This window comes from Saccoglossus kowalevskii, chromosome 14 (assembly GCF_978046115.1).
Source record: "Saccoglossus kowalevskii chromosome 14, keSacKowa6.1, whole genome shotgun sequence".
Classification (NCBI taxonomy): domain Eukaryota; kingdom Metazoa; phylum Hemichordata; class Enteropneusta; family Harrimaniidae; genus Saccoglossus; species Saccoglossus kowalevskii.
This window is the reverse complement of record NC_140654.1, coordinates 11,221,294-11,241,430: the sequence shown is the minus strand read 5'-3', so window position 1 is coordinate 11,241,430 and position 20,137 is coordinate 11,221,294. Positions and strand designations below refer to the sequence as shown.

The 20,137-nt window shown below is 37.6% G+C and overlaps 1 protein-coding gene across 1 annotated transcript in view; it reads left to right on the top strand.

Annotated features, from left to right (window-relative positions):
* Positions 1-637: 637 nt before the first annotated feature.
* Positions 638-20,137, top strand: part of LOC100377183 (uncharacterized) — a 100,660-nt gene continuing 81,160 nt past the window's right edge. Inside the window, exons 1-6 of the mRNA XM_085507458.1 lie at positions 638-856; positions 11,212-11,476; positions 14,147-14,179; positions 14,458-14,511; positions 15,279-15,406; positions 16,028-16,095. Coding sequence (XP_085363584.1) covers positions 11,212-11,476; positions 14,147-14,179; positions 14,458-14,511; positions 15,279-15,406; positions 16,028-16,095 — 548 coding nt within the window. The 5' untranslated portion in view covers positions 638-856. The remainder of the gene's footprint in view (positions 857-11,211; positions 11,477-14,146; positions 14,180-14,457; positions 14,512-15,278; positions 15,407-16,027; positions 16,096-20,137) is intronic.

The window sequence follows — 20,137 nt, the reverse complement described above, 5'->3', positions numbered from 1 at the left end:
TACATATCCGTCTCACCCTAACCCTATATGTGGCCCATGGTGCATGAAAAACAATAAATCCAAATTAGTCATTTTATATCATTATTTCCGTTTCCGGCTGAAGTCTGTTTCATATCTTTTTCTCGGTTGTTGACGGATAACTTGACACTTGTGGTCTGTGGTCATACTTTGGTATTTTAAGCACGGGGCTGCTGTCTCTCTCAATCGTAATTTCTATACTTTCATGTACTGGTACCGGATTTATATGGGAGAACCGTCAATTCTACGGTGACTGTTTTGCCTATAGATCAAGCCTACCGACGCAATTATCCATATTAGATAGCAAACTCTACGGGCCGAGGCTCGCATACAACGCCATCCAATAACGCCATCGTTCACCGCACATGTTAGCTATTTATAGAATTTTATTTTCCCTCGTTAACTTGAAAGTTCCTCTACAAGAAAGTTGTGCAATACCGAGCATTTCCGACATGTGATGAGTGGGACCTGAATTACCATTCTTTTGTTGTGAACATACTACATTATAACGCGTTGTTTTCTATTCATCTTCGCCTGTGATTGTGAAGTGACTCCACCCAGATTTAGTCGACGTCGCGGGTAGCTAGGGCGTCGATAAATAGACCCCATTTCATATTCAAATTGCGTCGGAATAGTGAACCGTGCTATCGACACACTGCATTGACCGAGTAAAAGGGAAAACGCCAAGACGTTATAGGCTGATTATTATACCGAAACAACTGCAAGTATCCTACCGTTTGTGTGTGTGTGTAACTCTGTACATAGTACTCGGTGGGTCGGGATACAGGCCACCGGTAAAGTCGACACCTGTTGCTGGCGAGTATAAGATTCACTCAAGGTAAGTCGATTCACGTCATTGGTATTCCACGCCATCGCTTCCTTCAACAGTTATATAGGTAGCCCACAGTGAATAATGTCTACACCTCGCGCAGGCAAACGGGCAAGGGTGTAGACGAGTCGGTACAGTGAATTAGCAGTTTGGGGACTCACGAACGACGTGTTTCATTATACCATTAAAACAAACCGATCAGCAAAATCGCTTGCAAATTTGCTGACCTTGGCCACGGGGTCATGGAGGCGTTGTAAGCACCGACTCTCACCACTCCACCACCTCAATGTGTCTGAAGTCGAAACGACCGAAAGACATAGTCTCGCAGTCAACGCGCATTTTAGCATTACCTTGGTACCTGTCAACTCCACTGATCTTTCAAGGTGTTGAGTATTCCCGTCACCTCTTTGATGACCTATTTGACAATGCTCCCGAAGTCATTTAAGGCAAAAAAAGATCGTTGACATGTATAACTTCTTTTCAATCTGATCGAATGACGCATTTATGTGAAATAATCGGCTGGTCTTAAAGAACACTAGTATAACCAAGCTGACATTTGCACGGTCAGCGAAAACTTTCTGATCATCGAAATGAGTACAAGCAAAAAAAAAACTTTATTCGTGTCAAAGAGTGAACCACTTAAAGGCAACTAACAAATCGGTGTCTCTGTATTTCGACAGACCGCAACATAATCCGATATGACTATCATGTCATTACTGTAAGGGTGGTTTACTCCAGGCACGCTTGACCTTTGTAAACAAGTCAACCCCCTTAATGACAACATATGCATTAAATGGATTTTTTGAAAGTCTGTTGGAAATAACCACCTTTAAATTGAAACAGATTTTTATATTGTGTTCGTTTAAACTTGCTGACATAGTTTATTAATATCAACCGTCACTGGGTATTAATTTTGTTATTTTATAAAGTATTATATTAATAAAAAAAAATCGTTTCCATGGCAACGGGCTTGTATATTGTACATTCAGGTTCGTGGATTGTCAAGGTCATATTGTGAAGTACTGTTTTGATACACGTACTGGAATGCGATTTAGGAAGCCATATTATGTAGTGTCCTTGTGCTATCTTATACCAACAAACATTACATTTTTTTAAAGTATGAATGATTGTCTATGGTATTTCGGGTGCGGCACTTAAAATGGTAACAAACATTGTTGCACATTTGTTGTTCCAGGTGTTCAGGCCGGAAGTTTTGTTTGGTGGTTCACTAAGCCCGACTGGAGGGTCTGTGACTAAACACACCTATCGCACACACTCATTTGTATTCGCAGCAGCGTTGGTTATTGTAGTAATTTCTGGTTTCATCATGGATGTAAGCAAATTCATTTACTGATAGGTACAGTTTCCACTGTCTCAATGAGCAAGTCAACGCAAACAATGCAGTCACTGTCAGTAAAACTGTCATCATGGTTTTTATCTCAAACAACGATACTGTCTTAATGCTAATTTTAACATTCATTGGGGTTTAATTCAGTGCATTGTGTTATTTGTAGAATAAAAGCGTGAAAACACGGCTAATAAGTCTTAAGTTATACAGTACTTCAAAACGAACTCTGTCCACACAATGTACAGAATTGGAAATGAGATAACATTTTCTCAGCTTAATTAATGCCCAATTTATTAACAGATATATTGAACAAATGGAATAACAAATGTGAAAAAATACATAAATTGAAAATGTAAGCCGAGATAAGTACGTAAATCGCTGACATGCAATTATCTCCCATCCGAGTCCCTGATTGTACTAACAAGAGTTGAGTGACAGGTCGACACTGGTCATATTAGGCAAGTGTTACGGGTTACTTCATATGTAAATTGTCCTGAACCGATGGAGTCTTTATTAAAATCGGGTTATCTTTAAACTTTTTACCGCGTGAATTATTATTGTCAGTAAATCGTGCACTCAATGACGATGATGTGCCAATTGCCTCTAGCGAGCGCGAGCGGGGACCTACTTGCGCCGCGTGTCAACCGGTGTTATTGTGTAGTAGCAACCAATTGTCGCCGTCTTTGTCGACGGTTTAGAGTGTTGACTTCCTTAGGATGCAATAAAGAAATCCGGAGGGTTATTCTGAAATTGTGGTGTAAACCTTTCAATACCAAGTTCAAGTCTTTAACCTCACTAAATAACCATGCATAATCTTGTCTTTATTTTTTAAATATGTTGATTAATATTATATGATGGTAACCATGGAAATGTTGTCCATTTGCTCTAAAAGTAACAAGAAAGTAGAAAAAATATTTGAATCTTATGCAAAATGTTTTACTAAAAGTTTATCGGGTGTATATTGCACCCAAAACGATTGTCAAATTTTACAATCGCTTTCCTGCAAGAGGTATTGGATAACAGCAAATCTGGTAAACACTGATAACAACACATACGTTCAAAGGGTAAGTAGTTCTAGGGCATTCCACCGTTGAACTATAAACTCATGGCTCCACTAAAACTAGTTCGCTGAAATGTTCGCAAGATCGTGAAAGAGATCCGATTGTCCAGATGCGTGACGGAAAAAACGTGACAGGAGGCATGCATGGAGTGCTTATCGGAACACGTGGTTTCAGGTTCAATGCATTTGAAACCACCACAAGAGAATGTCGGAAAAAATCAATTAAATTCTTGATCCTAAATCCGAACCTAAGTTTGCATTGTCATTAACTAAAACTATTGACACCTTACGTGTTGAAAGAACCAATCAAAAGGCTTGTACCATTTAGAACGACTTCCTAATGTGGCGGGAAAGGGTTTGGGTAAAAGAATCACGTGTGCAAATGTTGCCCTCTAATATAAGGGTTTAGAATAATTCACAAATACGCAAATCAACGGATGAAAAAATCAACGAATTACGGTTCAGTTAAATTCAAGAAAAAATGTTGATCACCAATTTAACTGTCGTTTGTTTAGAACTGTGACGCCCTTCCGCCATTTTTAATATATGATTTATAATACTAGTATTATATTTTTTAATGATGCTTCAAAATTCAAGCCTTGCACTATACGGGCGACTCACTTACCCCAGTCCTCAGCGTAATTCTTCCCGGGGATTGTATATGTAGTTAAAAATGACGTTGCTATAGCGACGATATTGCAAACCTATTTTACACCAATGCTTAACTATTATTTAAATAAATATTATTACTCTTTGTAATCTACATTTCATCTTCTTGGATTTATTGGTACTTGATACGGTAATTACCCTAACCCTAATTTAGAGATATTGGTTTTAAAAAAATGAGGTCACCGTAATATTTAGTCGAGCAGTTTTAAAAAATCAAATTCAAAGATACCCCCCTCCCCCATCTCAATGATGCGTGGTAACATAGTGTGAAACTAAACATGCCTTGATCGAAACTTTTCAGTGTTTTGTCTTAATTTAGGGTTGAGTTTTAGATTTTTTTAGATAACATATTGATTTATAATAAAAAATAACTACCTTGTTTTAATTGTGTGTTTTTTAATGTATTCCTACGAACCGTGCACTTCGTATGCAAAAAGTGCAGTTCGGTTATTTTTTTTTCAAAAAAAAGTTGTTTATTCTTGATCATTCAAATATAACATCAAAATACAGGTGTTTATTTTCCAATATTGAAATCTATTATCAACATGCAAGTAATTATTCGTGACTATTTAAATCATATCTTCAAAATACAGGTGTTTATTTTTGAATATTGAAATCTATTATCAACATGCAAGTAATTATTCGTGACTATTTAAATCATATCTTCAAAATACAGGTGTTTACGTATTTTATCAACGTGTGTAGATTTGCATGATACAGTCTTTTGTTTGTTTCGCGGTAACCGGGCTTTTGCGGTGAACCCGACTTTCGTCATTTATACACTCATACTAGTATTTTATTTTATTGAAAAAACATCAAAACAAGAGACTGTATGCAAATGTGCAGTGTGTGTTTAATACGCAGTGAACTATGGTGTGCTATTATACCAACAGCGTAGAATGATTGAAGTCTATCCAACTGCCTGATGGTGACCGGACAATGACAACAAAAAACCATTGAGTTGGAAAAAATATTGATATAATTGCATATGCTGTGGATATTTAGTGACCTGTACCCCGGGCAATCAATGGAATGGTCGATTCAGACTGATTATATTTTTCTGTAGCAGCGTAGCATTGTGAAAAGATATTAAGCTATCCTCTTTTTGCTTTCTTTTGAATACAGCGGGATAGCACAATGCGCCCTCTGGTACCATGCCCGACTATCGTAAATAGATATGCAAACGAGTATTAGTTACACAAATATGACGTCAGAGTTCTTCCAGCTATACTATATCGTCAGCTACATCTGCGTTGTATATCTCGGTGACAGTTTTACCCCCAAGCTATTGTTGATAACATAAGAGGGAGGCCCAGTTTTAAGGTTAGAATGAAATGCGTTGTACATAGCCGGTGCTCTGTAAATATAATTAAACCGCACACCGCTAATAGTAAAGCAACGACTGAACTACTTCCGTTATATTGTTTGGAGTACTAGTATATCCACTGTGAGTACAGATTCACTACGTGACTAAAAATTTTCGCGTCATTTAGTCGATACACGATTTACGTAATAAATTCGAGGCAAATTCAAGTTATAACCTGCGTACGGCAGGTGTCGCCATTTTGTCGAACAATCTGCATTCCGTTTGGCCTATTCGGGGTATCCAACCCAACTACGTCAAACTAAAGATTCACACAGGTACTTTGGTGATACATCTGGTTGTCATGGCGACGGAATAGACACACATATAGCAACGAATGTATAGCTCTTCGTACTTTTGAAATGAGAGTGATTAATTCGGAGTAATCTGGATGAATGTTGCACAAAGTTGGGCGTTCCTTATAAAATAAAAAACCCATGGAAATTAACAATTCAACCGCGGTATATTATTGAATAGTTTTTGAACTCAACCAAGCATGCAATTGCCTACATTAAAAACATTTGTATTTGAGACATTTGCTTCATTTTTTATGCACAAAAGACACTATTACATCCAATTTTAGAGTAAGGCTTCTGTGAAGGGGGTTGATGACAAATTAGATTGGATCATATGCAACCTCTTTATGGCAATGGGCTTGTCATACTATATTTATAAAACACACAGTGAAGTGATCATGAGATGACCCGGGGCAGTCGGATGTGTGATTGGAATTAAACCGAATGCAAGTATTGAGTGTAATTGTATCATTTATTCGGGCTGACAATGCCACAGAGGTCAAAGGTCATAACGTGGCCAAAAGATAAAAAGTTCATGTCGTGTGTTGTCAGCACAGTCTACCTGATTATTATGGAAAGTCACGTCTTCATCGGCGGTTTTCGGTGGCGTAGAGATAAAAATCGATAAACTTAATAATTAAAAATATAATGTGGATAGCCGAGTACTTTTGAGTATTGTTAAATATTTGATATCATATTTTGATAAATATCTGATTTTGGGGGGCTTTTTTGACCATGTTTGAATAATTGTTATAATATTGCATATTGATAACGACAGTGTAAAACGATTAATCGTAAAATAAATGTTGTTGTTTCGGCTGCAAACTTAACATTCATTATTGAGTAATAAAACACTAGTACCCCCGTATGGGAAATTCGAAGTGCAGACGTACTCTGGCGTCTTCATTCATTTGTCGCATAAATACTGTGATATTTTTTGCCAAACAGATCTAATAATTTATTTCAAGATGTAATATCATGAACAATTATGTAAATATGTTCAACAGTTCTCAATATGTCTTCATTAATGTTGCACTGTTTCTTGGACCTCGTTTTCTACTAACGTACAATATTTGGGTGTAAACATCGTACTTTGTACAAAAAATACTTTCGAAAAGTGTTATGTCATTTAAATGGCGTATATAGTATATCATACATACAAACCCGCGACATATCCTACTCCAACAAAATGTCAAAGTTATATTTCCACAGTCGTCACCAAGCGCGTGTTGTGTAAACAATGTATTTTAAACGCGTTGTACGTTGCATGAGAAGTCACTATACATTTACGTGCGACGGATCAAAGGACAAATTTAGTTATCCTGTTGTATAACAATCGTACATGCATAAACAAGGTAAAACTGTTGTTGACATCAATTGTTGATTCGTGAAGCTTAAAAGGCGGTGGTCGTCGCGCCGCGTCCTGTTCGATATGGGACTCATAACGACGTACACAACGCGTGTAAAATGCATTGTTTGTTTACATGAAATTCGAACACGCGCTGCGCGACGACTACCGCCCTTTAACATAGTAGTAGTTGGAGATATTAAATTCGTACTGTATAGGGAAGTTTGAAGTTAATTCTAATGACGTCATGGATTTGTTCATTGCGGTTCATGTCGATAAACCGTACAACAAGAAGAATATGTTGTTTCGTGTTACGTGCACGCGCGGGGAGGATAATACGACCTCGTACTCTCACCTGATATAATACACATTCTCTGTTACGATTATTTTCTAACTACAGGCAACTACTCTGACCCCCATGTTTGGGAGACACCGACCCTTTCATGGCAGCGTAATTTAAAGGCATTTTTTTCCGAAATGATTTATGTTTTACTTCACTCAAGCATGGCGACAGAGTACCTCCATGACCTAGGCCAGCCATACGTTACGTATAACAAAATAACAAAACTCTACCCAGTATTACGTCACTTTCCATTCACTAGAACATTGTACTGTCTATCAGTGTAGAAAACGTAAATGTCTAAATGTTATTGAAAAAACAGTACATCATCTTAATAGCAAATAATAATAATAATAATAATAATAATAATAATAATAATAATAATAATAATAATAATAACAAATAAAGCGAAGCCGCGATTGAGAATAAATTATAAATAAACTAGGTAGCCCTATGATATAATCGTTGTAACTGAGGTTATTGTCATCGACAGAGGTTGCGTTATTAGTTACGTGGACCACGGTTACTAAAAAAGTCTAGGGAGCGTGCGTGGACGCATTACTAATAGGGAATGTGTGGTTCCCTATGAATTCATTGTAAAGGGCATTTAGCTTTGTTTGAATTCCAATAAGAAGTAAACCTCAGATGTTTATTTAAAACCTCTTCGCTAATCGAGAATAATTAACAAATTCCAACAGTCATATATCACGTGACACCGTCATCAAAATCTCGAACCCGTTCGCGCGAGAGATTTTCTCGTGTTTTGAAAAAAACAGCGAGAGTTTATTAAATTTGAAAACAGTTATTCGGTATTTGTAAACTATACAGTTAAATACACTGCACTAACAGTTGAGAACCGGAAGTATCGTGTCTCTTGTGAATATACCACCGGGACACCGAACCCATCACCTTGAGGGGAAACTGCTCTATAGGTCGAAAAATTTGACCTCAGACGCAAACCGTCTTTGCATTCCGATTCGCAGAATTGGTAGCATATCAACAGAATCATATAAAATATGGACCTATTTTTTGTGAGACGTGTTACATTTTGTCTGATATAAATCGCTACATTTTAATGGATTACAGACGACTTTCTGAATACGTAGACATTATCGTATTTATTTCTACACTGTCATGTGGATGTCGATTTTTCACACAAGCTGGTGTTATTTTAATTCGTTTGACTTTTCAATAAGGGGCCATCTACAGAAAATGTTCCAAAATACTATATGCTAAACACACAAGTAATAAACTATTTTAAAAGAATAGTTATTCTTGTAAAATTTATCTGTCCACAGTCTCTAACTAGTTGTACATACATGATGGCTGTTGTTGATTTCGGACTGATGAAGGAAGTGTGAGATACAGTCCGGGGTTAAGTCTCAGGGCTAGATTTAAACTAACAATACGACGTCACGATCGATAAAGTAATATTTAATGCAACACAGTCCGTATATAGTCTATAGACTCTTTAGTGTATAGAGGGACTGTGATTGCAAAAAAAACTAGTAACGTAGCATATCACTGACGTGATTTTGTCAGATTTTTACTGAAGCTCAATTTCTATTAGGCAATCATATCGATCAAAACTAACTATTGAGAGGCGCAGAAAAACAGAGCGACCAATGATACAATTTGAGTGCTCCACCAATAGTAGACCCCCATTAAATTATAAGTGTCAACGGCGTGTCAACGATCATGCGCACTTCAGTTACTTATTGAATTGTATTAAAAAAAACAGATATTAAATTTTCATAACAGATAAGTGGTTAGATTATTTCAATAAATTACTTAATCGCCGAAAAAATGATAATACAGAAGACACTACATTATATAGTGATATAAAATAAATTTAGAAATGAATTAACATGACATGCTCAGCTACGATGATCACATTTTGAAAACTGAGATTCAATAAGCAATTAACCAGTTGAAAAAAATAAGGCAACGTCAAATAACAAAATGTCAAATAATCAGTTCTAATGTGACGTGTCGTGCCTCATAAACTCAATACACAAATTGTTCATCGTCATTTATACAGTCATGAAAGAAATAGCCAGAAACAGATCCAGAGAGTTCCGGTTTAATTGCGGCAATTCTAAAATCTCGGTCAAAAACAAATATATCAAACTATGGGAGTATTGCGATATAAAGCTGTGAAAAATGTTGGAAAATTATTTACAAGTATACTAAACCAAAGAATTACATCATAATCTAGAGAATAATAACACCATAACAAATAATCAATTCGGTTTCAGAAAATGTTGACATACAAACTTGTTTATTCTTAAAACAATTAAATAAATACGTGCACCACGGCACTGACTCTGTTCCCAAAAGACGTTTTGTTTGATTTGTATATCTGATGAAAGCGTTTGACAGTGTCTGGCATGGATGTTTGTTTTCAAAAAAATGTGACAGTTAGGCGTGCAAAGTAAAGTGAAAGTTAGTTGTGGGTTATCACCGTGACAGTCCGGTCACTGGTAGCATAGCGGTTGTTGCACCAGACTCATGTTCGGTAGACCCAAGTTCAAATCCTACCTTAGGCTGAACATCAAAGGGTCGACCCCTACTCTGGGTGTGTGTGCCACAGACTCAATGGGAAGGCCAATTCCACTGGCCGAGATTCATTCACTAACGAATGCGACTTTGGGGGAACCTTGGTTAAGATCCGCAGATGCTTGTGTTCGACCGGGCCTGGTTGACACCAGGATAGCGCATTACAAATTGCCATTTGACAGAGAGATGGCCATACAGCCCTGTCATGTAGTCCCAAACATGAATATGACTTCTGTGGCAAAATGCACTATGTTTCGTCACTAGCACTTGCAATTTGCACATACAGAAAAAAAGTCAGGAGAGACAACAGTGACACTCAATGTCCGGAACTGTCGCCTGGCACAAAAAAATATTTAAAAAAAAAAACGTGACAGTCATTCTTATCAAACAAGAAAGTAACATTAACTGCCTTCTATATGCAAATGACATTGTAATTATTCATGAAACAAAAACAGGAATACAAAACAGACTGTCTATCTTCGTATACAAGAAATGGGAAATTTCTGTTAACACATACAAAAGAATAGTCACGATATTTAATAAAAATAACAGATTATTAAGGAAAAGAACTTGATATTATAATAGTGAAACAATTCAACTATCTATGAATTTAAGCGCGAATGTAAGTTTAAAGAAAAAACTGAAAAGCTTAAAAAGAAAAGACAAATAAACCTATTTGCTCATATTATCAATAAATCTGATAAAAATAGCTCGAATTACGCAATACTGCTGTTACCGTGCGTGATGATCACGTTATTCTGTACGAATACATTCTCTGGCTGCTGTTACAATCATTAAAATAGACCACCATGCCGAACCCTGTAGATACTTAAATATCGTATATTTGTTGAAAATATCACATAATATGTATACAAGTCTATCCCATTGCTTTACCATTACTGTATCTGTTGTGCACTAATCAATTATTGTTCTCTTTCGAGTCGGTCTCGGAGCATGGAGCTAAAAAAGAGCTCCATGGTTGGAGCTACATACGTCCATTATTGTCTAATTTTAGCTGATTCACAACAATCATACTTAGAATTACTGTAGAATTCCCAAGTTATCCTCGCACCGGTAGTCGGTGGCCCAGTCCGTGCATTTGATGTGTCGTAGACTAGACTCCGTACTGCACAGTATCAGTCAACGCCGTCTGGCATGATGACACCCAGCCCAGCTTGCATGACATGCTGTCTCAAGTTCCGTTCAGTTCGGAGATTTACGAGAGCCGAGTGACATCTGTTGGACAAGTACTATGCATTTCAATGAGCAAGGAAGCATGGTGTCAATGTCTCACTCTCCACCGCGAGCGTAAGAAAACACCCCGACAAACACGTTCCGAGCTATCATATGATCACCCCAATCTATCATATTTGTTTCTCAGATGGCTCTCGACAACCCTACATACGACAACCCGGGTGTAGATAGTCCGATGCAGAACGGTCTCAGTGACAGTCTAGATCCTGTCTACCAGTACTGGACACCGAAAGGAGACGTCAAAACAAGACAGTTCCAACTTCACGGTAGATCCGCGCAATATGAAGTGGATACGAAGTCATCAAAAAGATCTACACTGATAACCGGCATTGTGCTGGGTTCAATTGCTATTATCGTTGGGATATCAGTAGGGTTAGCTATATACTTTATAGGTAAGTACACATACTAGTCTCACGCTGCGCCAAGCAACAGGTAGATCTACAATAACCTAACTTACGATAATTTGAGTTGATATTAATAGTACGTTTTCGTATTGATCGTTTTCGTGATTGTCGCTAAAGTTGTCGTGCAGGGCGCGTTCCAATCCTATGTCAATAATGTTTTGTACACACGTTGTATGCGCCACATGAAATCGACGAGCTGGAATTTCTTAATTTATTCTTATGTCTATAAGGTGAGTGCTGTTGGGTTTTTTTTTTGGCATATATGTGACAACTGCACGAACAATGACCCCCAGTTCGTACGTTGTTAAACAGCGTGCACATACTGCGCCGCTCTCTCGGAAATGCGTTTCCCGATTCTTGTTAAAATAGGTTAAATGAATGTAATTCTGCGAAAATGAGTAAATAATGACCACGCCCATGTTTGTTCAGATATACCGCATATACCATTCCTATCAGTGTTTCCGTTACGTCAATAGGTGTGATGAAGGTCGTTCACGGCGTCGATTTTTTTTTTATTTGTAGTCGCATATTAACAAATAATGCTTTATCGGAATTGTCTATACGTCGTAGCTAGAGGGCGCCGCGACTGTAGTGAAATTTGGACCGTTGCTCAAAAAGGATGAGTACCATTGTAAAGTTCACAGGACAAACTCTAGATAACTTTTTCACAAGAATCTTATCTAAAAATGGGCGTGGTCATTCAGCAACGTTAACGACACTGCTATAGATTCTAACTCAACACGGAAATCAAATACAACTCTTTTGTAAACACATTTATTTATGCTTTCCACGTAACGCTTTAGTAGAGTTGCAATAACAACAATTGTTAAAGCCTTCCGCATACTCAATGTTCTGCATTTCTCTTCTTTATGTTTTGCCGACAGCTTTTTATGAGTTGTTTCAAAAACTTTTTGGCGATTGTTCACCTCTTACGCTTATACCTTACATGTACCATATACGGACTATGCATGTACTTAAGGTAGCGGGACTATTATTTGCATACGTGTTTTCATCCTCTAATTGTGATAAAATGACTACAAATAGACCCAGGAAAGTGTATATTTTTGGAATCGCCAGACTTCAAGCTATTCACAAGTGTATTTTGCATGCCGGTATCTGCATTCTACGATGCGTTACTCAACCAAAGGTGAAAAATTACTTTTTCTGTAAAAAAAATATTTACGCATTTATGCTGGCTATAAGTATTTTTTTCACTTTTCTTAGTTGTTCAATAGTCTGGTAAATTGAATGTGTCTGGTCAGTTTTATTCAAGCAACGCGTTTTAAAAAATAGTGTGCTGAATTTCAATTACTGTTTTAGTCGCATTGCTCCCAACTCAAACCACAACTCGTTGGTAAATAATCGATGAAATAGTTTGTCTGGACACATTCAAGTTCCTCTCACTGTCACCTTAAAGCTGTGAAAATTTGGTGTTAATCCGATGACAATAAGTATACGTTATTTTTTGTTAAAGACCTTGTATTTTGAAAAACATAAACTCCTAGAAAACGTCCATGAAGGAACAGCAAAGATTTTCAAGCTTGTTTATCGGCACGATCAATTTTTTTTCCCATCAAGGTCTGTTTTAACATGTGTAGGGACATCCAAATGTGTAAGGCTATTGGAAACCAAAAAAATAAAGGAATGGGATAGCTATAATTGGATAAATTCGGCATATGAAAACACCAAAATCAATGATTTTTTTCAGTGGCTGTGTGACCTTGTGTCTGACACATTCATATGCAAATGACTAATCTGTGAAACAAATAGGGGCGGAGAAAAACCACTAAAATGTTTGGAAACACTAATTGTGTGTCAGATAGCTACTGATAACACATCCTAACATTGCTTTGTCTTGAGTTAATCTTTGAAACTTATAGGCACACAAATTAAACCTGTGTTGTTGATTTTGGAAAACACTACTGAGGCTGCCTTGCTTCCCTTCAGAAAATCTACATTTTAACCAACTTACATGACATTCTATGTTATGTTGACTTTATCACATGAAAGTTTATGGTGCATTTCATCAATTAATAAATAAATGTGAAAATCTTAATTTTCAACACAAATAATAGTCTCGCTACCTTAATAAACTAACCTATTGTTAGCTAATGGCTCATCTTGTCCTTGTGGCATGTAGTGCTCCCTCTGGTGATGACTCCACACTGACAGTGAGAGGGCGCAATTCAAGCGATTGCTCCGTTCTCAGATCATTAAATATTAGTTAGGTGTTGAAGTTTTGGTAAGATAAATTTACCAATCGTCGATTTTAAAATGTTTTACAAAATTGGAATTATTATAAAAAAAAAGTCAGGTTAAAAGTGTCAGAATGACAGTGGTTGGTATCCGCTGATCACTGGTTAAGAAAAACATATAAACACCATGCTAGACATTGTATTTGAAGTAAGCCTCCAGATTTTGCGTTTCAGTGAATTAGAGCTGATAAAGACAGATAGAATATTTAGTGGTCTAATATATTCACTTTTCATGCGGGAAATGTTGACAAATAAGGTCAAATCATACATTTTTCTAAAATGTATGCTCTCTGTTCTCAAGCATAAATTTGCTAACACTTTTTCACAATTATTGCATGATCCTTGTATGGCCATTTGCATGTTTTAACAAAGTTCACTTTTTTTCAACACATCATTGTTTTAGGGCCCGAGACAGAGCCCGCCGTGACTCCTATAGGTGGGTAACTATCGATAGTGTGTGTGATCTATGAATTCCTCTAGTTCTAGTATCTAAGTTACCCATAATTCTTTGCGCACATTCAGTCAAGCGAGAATACGTTTGTGCCAATTTTACAGTCAATTGAAGGAAAATTGGACAGAGGAAACTGCTTGTTTGTCTTTCCTTTATATTTGGTATTAATGTATGCGTATTTATGTTATTGGGTTGTTTATTTGTGTATCAGATTATTTGTTTATTGTTTATTTATTAGTCTTTTTTTAATTCATTTATGTCAGTAACTGAAAAACCTATTACAACGACAGCTTATCCTGTAGTGGAGGGAAAAGCAGGTAGGACTCTCACTTCTTGCTAAGTTTCGTCCTGGGTTTTGGTCACAGATGTATAAAAATGTTGTATTCATAATAATAATCATGGCGATACATAGCCATTGCAAGGTGTGAAATGAAACAGTAGCATGGTACATTGAAACTATATATTATAGCGTGATAGTCGTCGCGCTGCGCATGTGCGAGATATATGGATCTCATATAAACAAGGATGGCGACTTTGACTGTTGCGCAGATCAACGAGTACGAACTGAGACGTTTCCAAGTTTTAATTACGCAATTTTCATGTGATTGGAAGGCATCGAAGGAGTCACCGTCGGTAATCAGTGAAGTCGCGCCCAGGTCAAACCTCATACTTGTGATTTCCATTTGAAGAACGCATTGGATTGTGGGAAAATCAATGTTTGTCGCACATGCGCAGCGCGACGACTACCGCGCTTTATCAAATTGTGCAATGTTCCAATAAATATGTTTCAGATTGAATGGAAATAATATTATGTTATCGCATCCTGTCGAATTGATTACTTTACTTGACCGACCGTATATAGTTAATAGCCGGATGATAAATTCGCGCTAATTACATTACCAACTGTATCTTTGGGCAGGGAGCTGTAATGATCTCATTACAGCTCCTTGCTTTGGGGGACATTGTGTACACTCACTCGCGCCATAATATATTTATCGTCGCAAGAGGGCGCAACGTTTTGGAAAAGTGAATTGTTGGTACATTTACGCTATTCACATCATACATATTACCCCTACTGTTACAGGTCAGCTTAAGATAGATGCCTCTATGGTTATAGACTTTTTAGATGGTGAAGAAGTAGAATTTATATCCGAATACAATGAGCCAACATCGGATGAATACATCGCGCTAGAAAACAAAATAAAAAATAATGTAAGTATATGACTATAGAGGACGCTGTTGTAAAAATGTTACATTTGTCTACAGCTCAGTTATTGGGAGATTACGAAACAACAAAGAATTTGTGTCTGTTTCTTAAACGTTCATAAAATTAAGCTTTTGTCATTACTTTTTTATGTCAACATTATTTTGGCAGAAGTCAGAACAAAGTCATGAGCTGACGTGAGCGCTGACCAAACACGCTATTTTTTCGTTCCAAATGCGCTTATAATGTATGAAATCTTATAATTGCAAACTTGTGTTCACAAAAGTGTTGAAAGACTGAATAATCAGAATACGTGGCTGTTATTTCCATCTCATATAAATACACGAGGCGCTACAACCAAAACAGATTCAAGACGTGATTGTTATCGCCGACGTGTTACCACAACCAGACTGGCTTCCTCGGGACTTTAATCGAAAAGGTCGTCAGCTACTACAGAGGAAGCCACTCTGGTACCGGTGTTCCGTGCACAATAAACTCATTGTAGCTGTTGGCTGTATATTTTCTGCCTCAACTTCTGAATCCATCATTGGTTCCAATCGTCTTCACTGTTACAGAGTTTGATTTTTGTTGAAAACAGCCTCAATAAACATTTATTTTTTTTATCACAGTTAGACAATATTTACATGAACAGTTCAATAGCTGATGTTTACAATGGATCAACAATATTAGATTTTGCGTAAGTACTTTTTTTACTCGATGCATAACGAATCGTCATTTTTTGTTGTTGAAAATATTGGGTATGAATATGTTGTCATATTTTCCATTCAAAGCACTCTTGGTTATCTGCCATCCTGGCCATCATTCGTGTCCTATTTTCCATTCAAAGCACTCTTGGTTATCTGTCATCCTGGCCATCATTCGTGTCATATTTTCCATTCAAAGCACTCTTGGTTATCTGCCATCCTGGCCATCATTCGTGTCATATTTTCCATTCAAAGCACTCTTGGTTATCTGCCATCCTGGCCATCATTCGTGTCATATTTTCCATTGAAAGCACTCTTGGTTATCTGTCATCCTGGCCATCATTCGTGTCATATTTTCCATTCAAAGCACTCTTGGTTATCTGTCATCCTGGCCATCATTCGTGTCATATTTTCCATTCAAAGCACTCTTGGTTATCTGTCATCCTGGCCATCATTCGTGTCCTATTTTCCATTCAAGGCACTTTTGGTTATCTGCCATCCTGGCCATCATTCGTGTCACATTTTTCATTCAAAGCACTCATGGTTATCTGTCATCCTGGCCATCATTCATGTCACAATTTCCATTCAGAGCACTCTTGGTTATCTGTCATCCTGGCCATCATTCGTGTCATAGTTTCCATTCAAAGCACTCTTGGTTATCTGTCATCCTGACCATCATTCGTGTCCTATTTTCCATTCAAGGCACTTTTGGTTATCTGCCATCCTGGCCATCATTCGTGTCACATTTTTCATTCAAAGCACTCATGGTTATCTGTCATTCTGGCCATCATTCGTGTCATAGTTTCCATTCAAAGCACTCTTGGTTATCTGTCATCCTGACCATCATTCGTGTCCTATTTTCCATTCAAGGCACTTTTGGTTATCTGCCATCCTGGCCATCATTCGTGTCATATTTTCCATTCAAAGAACTTTTGGTTATCTGTCATCCTGGCCATCATTCGTGTCATATTTTCCATTCAAAGCACTTTTGGTTATCTGCCATCCTGGCCATCATTAGTGTCACATTTTCCATTCAAAACACTCTTGGTTATCTGTCATCCTGGCCATCATTCGTGTCACATTTTCCATTCAAAACACTCTTGGTTATCTGTCATCCTGACCATCAATCGTGTCATATTTTCCTTTCAAATCACTTTTGGTTATCTGTCATCCTGGTCATCATTCGTGTCACATTTTCCATTCAAAACACTCTTGGTTATCTGTCATCCTGGCCATCATTCGTGTCATATTTTCCATTCAAAGCACTCTTGGTTATCTGTCATCCTGGCCATCATTCGTGTCCTATTTTCCATTCAAAGCACTCTTGGTTATCTGCCATCCTGGCCATCATTCATGTCACATTTTTCATTCAAAGCACTCTTGATTATCTGTCATCCTGGCCATCATTCATGTCATATTTTCCATTCAAAGCACTCTTGGTTATCTGCCATCCTGGCCATCATTCGTGTCATATTTTCCATTCAAAGCACTCTTTGTTATCTGTCATCCTGGCCATCATTCGTGTCATATTTTCCATTAAAAGCACTCTTGGTTATCTGCCATCCTGGCCATCATTAGTGTCACATTTTCCATTCAAAACACTCTTGGTTATCTGTCATCCTAGCCATCATTCGTGTCATATTTTCCATTCAAAGCACTCTTGGTTATCTGCCATCCTGGCCATCATTCATGTCACATTTTTCATTCAAAGCACTCTTGATTATCTGTCATCCTGGCCATCATTCATGTCATATTTTCCATTCAAAGCACTCTTGGTTATCTGCCATCCTGGCCATCATTCGTGTCATATTTTCCATTCAAAGCACTCTTTGTTATCTGTCATCCTGGCCATCATTCGTGTCATATTTTCCATTAAAAGCACTCTTGGTTATCTGCCATCCTGGCCATCATTAGTGTCACATTTTCCATTCAAAACACTCTTGGTTATCTGTCATCCTAGCCATCATTCGTGTCATATTTTCCATTGAAAGTACACTTGGTTATCTGTCATCCTGGCCATCATTCGTGTCATATTTTCCATTCAAAGCACTCTTGGTTATCTGCCATTCTGGCCATCATTAGTGTCACATTTTCCATTCAAAACACTCTTGGTTATCTGTCATCCTAGCCATCATTCGTGTCATATTTTCCATTGAAAGTACACTTGGTTATCTGTCATCCTGGCCATCATTCGTGTCATATTTTCCATTCAAAGCACTCTTGGTTATCTGTCATCCTGGCCATCATTCGTGTCCTATTTTCCATTCAAAGCACTTTTGGTTGTCTACCATCCTGGCCATCATTCGTGTCATATTTTCCATTCAAAGCACTCTTGGTTATCTGCCATCCGGGCCATCGTTCATGTCACATTTTCCATTCAAAGCACTCTTGGTTATCTGTCATCCTGGCCATCATTCGTGTCATATTTATTCATTCAAAGCACTCTTGGTTATCTATCATCCTGGCCATCATTCGTGTCCTATTTTCCACTCAAAGCACTTTTGGTTATCTGCCATCCTGGCTATCATTCGTGTCATATTTTCCATTCAAAGCACTCTTGATTATCTGCCATCCTGGCCATCATTCGTGTCATATTTTCCATTCAAAGCACTCTTTGTTATCTGTCATCCTGACCATCATTCATGTCATATTTTCCACTCAAAGCACTCTTGGTTATCTGTCATCCTGACCATCATTCGTGTCCTATTTTCCATTCAAAGCACTTTTGGTTATCTGTCATCCTGGCCATCATTCGTGTCATATTTTCCATTCAAAGCACTTTTGGTTATCTGTCATCCTGACCACCATTCGTGTCATATTTTCCATTCAAAGCACTTTTGGTTATCTGCCATCCTGGCCATCATTCGTGTCATATTTTCCATTCAAAGCACTTTTGGTTATCTGCCATCCTGGCCATCATTCGTGTCATATTTTCCATTCAAAGCACTTTTGGTTATCTGTCATCCTGGCCATCATTCGTGTCATATTTTCCATTCAAAGCACTTTTGGTTATCTGCCATCCTGGCCATCATTCGTGTCATATTTTCCATTCAAAGCACTTTTGGTTATCTGTCATCCTGGCCATCATTCGTGTCATATTTTCCATTCAAAGCACTTTTGGTTATCTGTCATCCTGGCCACCATTCGTGTCATATTTTCCATTCAAAGCACTTTTGGTTATCTGCCATCCTGGCCATCATTCGTGTCATATTTTCCATTCAAAGCACTTTTGGTTATCTGTCATCCTGGCCATCATTCGTGTCATATTTTCCATTCAAAGCACTCTTGGTTATCTGCCATCCTGGCCATCATTCGTGTCCTATTTTCCATTCAAAGCACTCTTGGTTATCTGTCATCCTGGCCATCATTCATGTCACATTTTCCATTCAAAGCACTCTTGGTTATCTGTCATCCTGGCCATCATTCGTGTCATATTTTCCATTCAAAGCACTCTTGGTTATCTGTCATCCTGGCCATCATTCGAGTCATATTTTCTATTCAAAGCACTCTTGGTTATCTGTCATCCTGGCCATCATTCTAGTCATATTTTCTATTCAAAGCACTCTTGGTTCATTACTAATACATTAGTATACAAGTGAGTTTTCTACAAGACTGCATGATAAAAGATATAATTATCAATTGTTCACACCTTCACAGCAATGTCCATCTCTCTTCTTCCTAAAGGGCATACAGTTCCGAGTTCATTTCGCTGTGCATAGTGCATGTGTATAGTTTTTAAAGAGATTGTTTCAAAGTTTTGTAGCGAATGACTTGGAAAGGTGTATGGTTAGTGCCAAGTATTGAACATGGCGCTCAGCCTTTTCGAAACACATGACATCATATCTCGGTTAATTTGTCCACTGGTCATGTTTTGTAATGTCTTCATGAACTTCATTATGCGACTTTCGAATAATGACCTATGTTTGGATATGTTATTTTCACATAACTAGTAATTGGTGTTAACATCACACAAATCCATGTAAAATATTACTTGATTTGATGAAATACATGCTGAGCATTAGATCAATTTTCCAG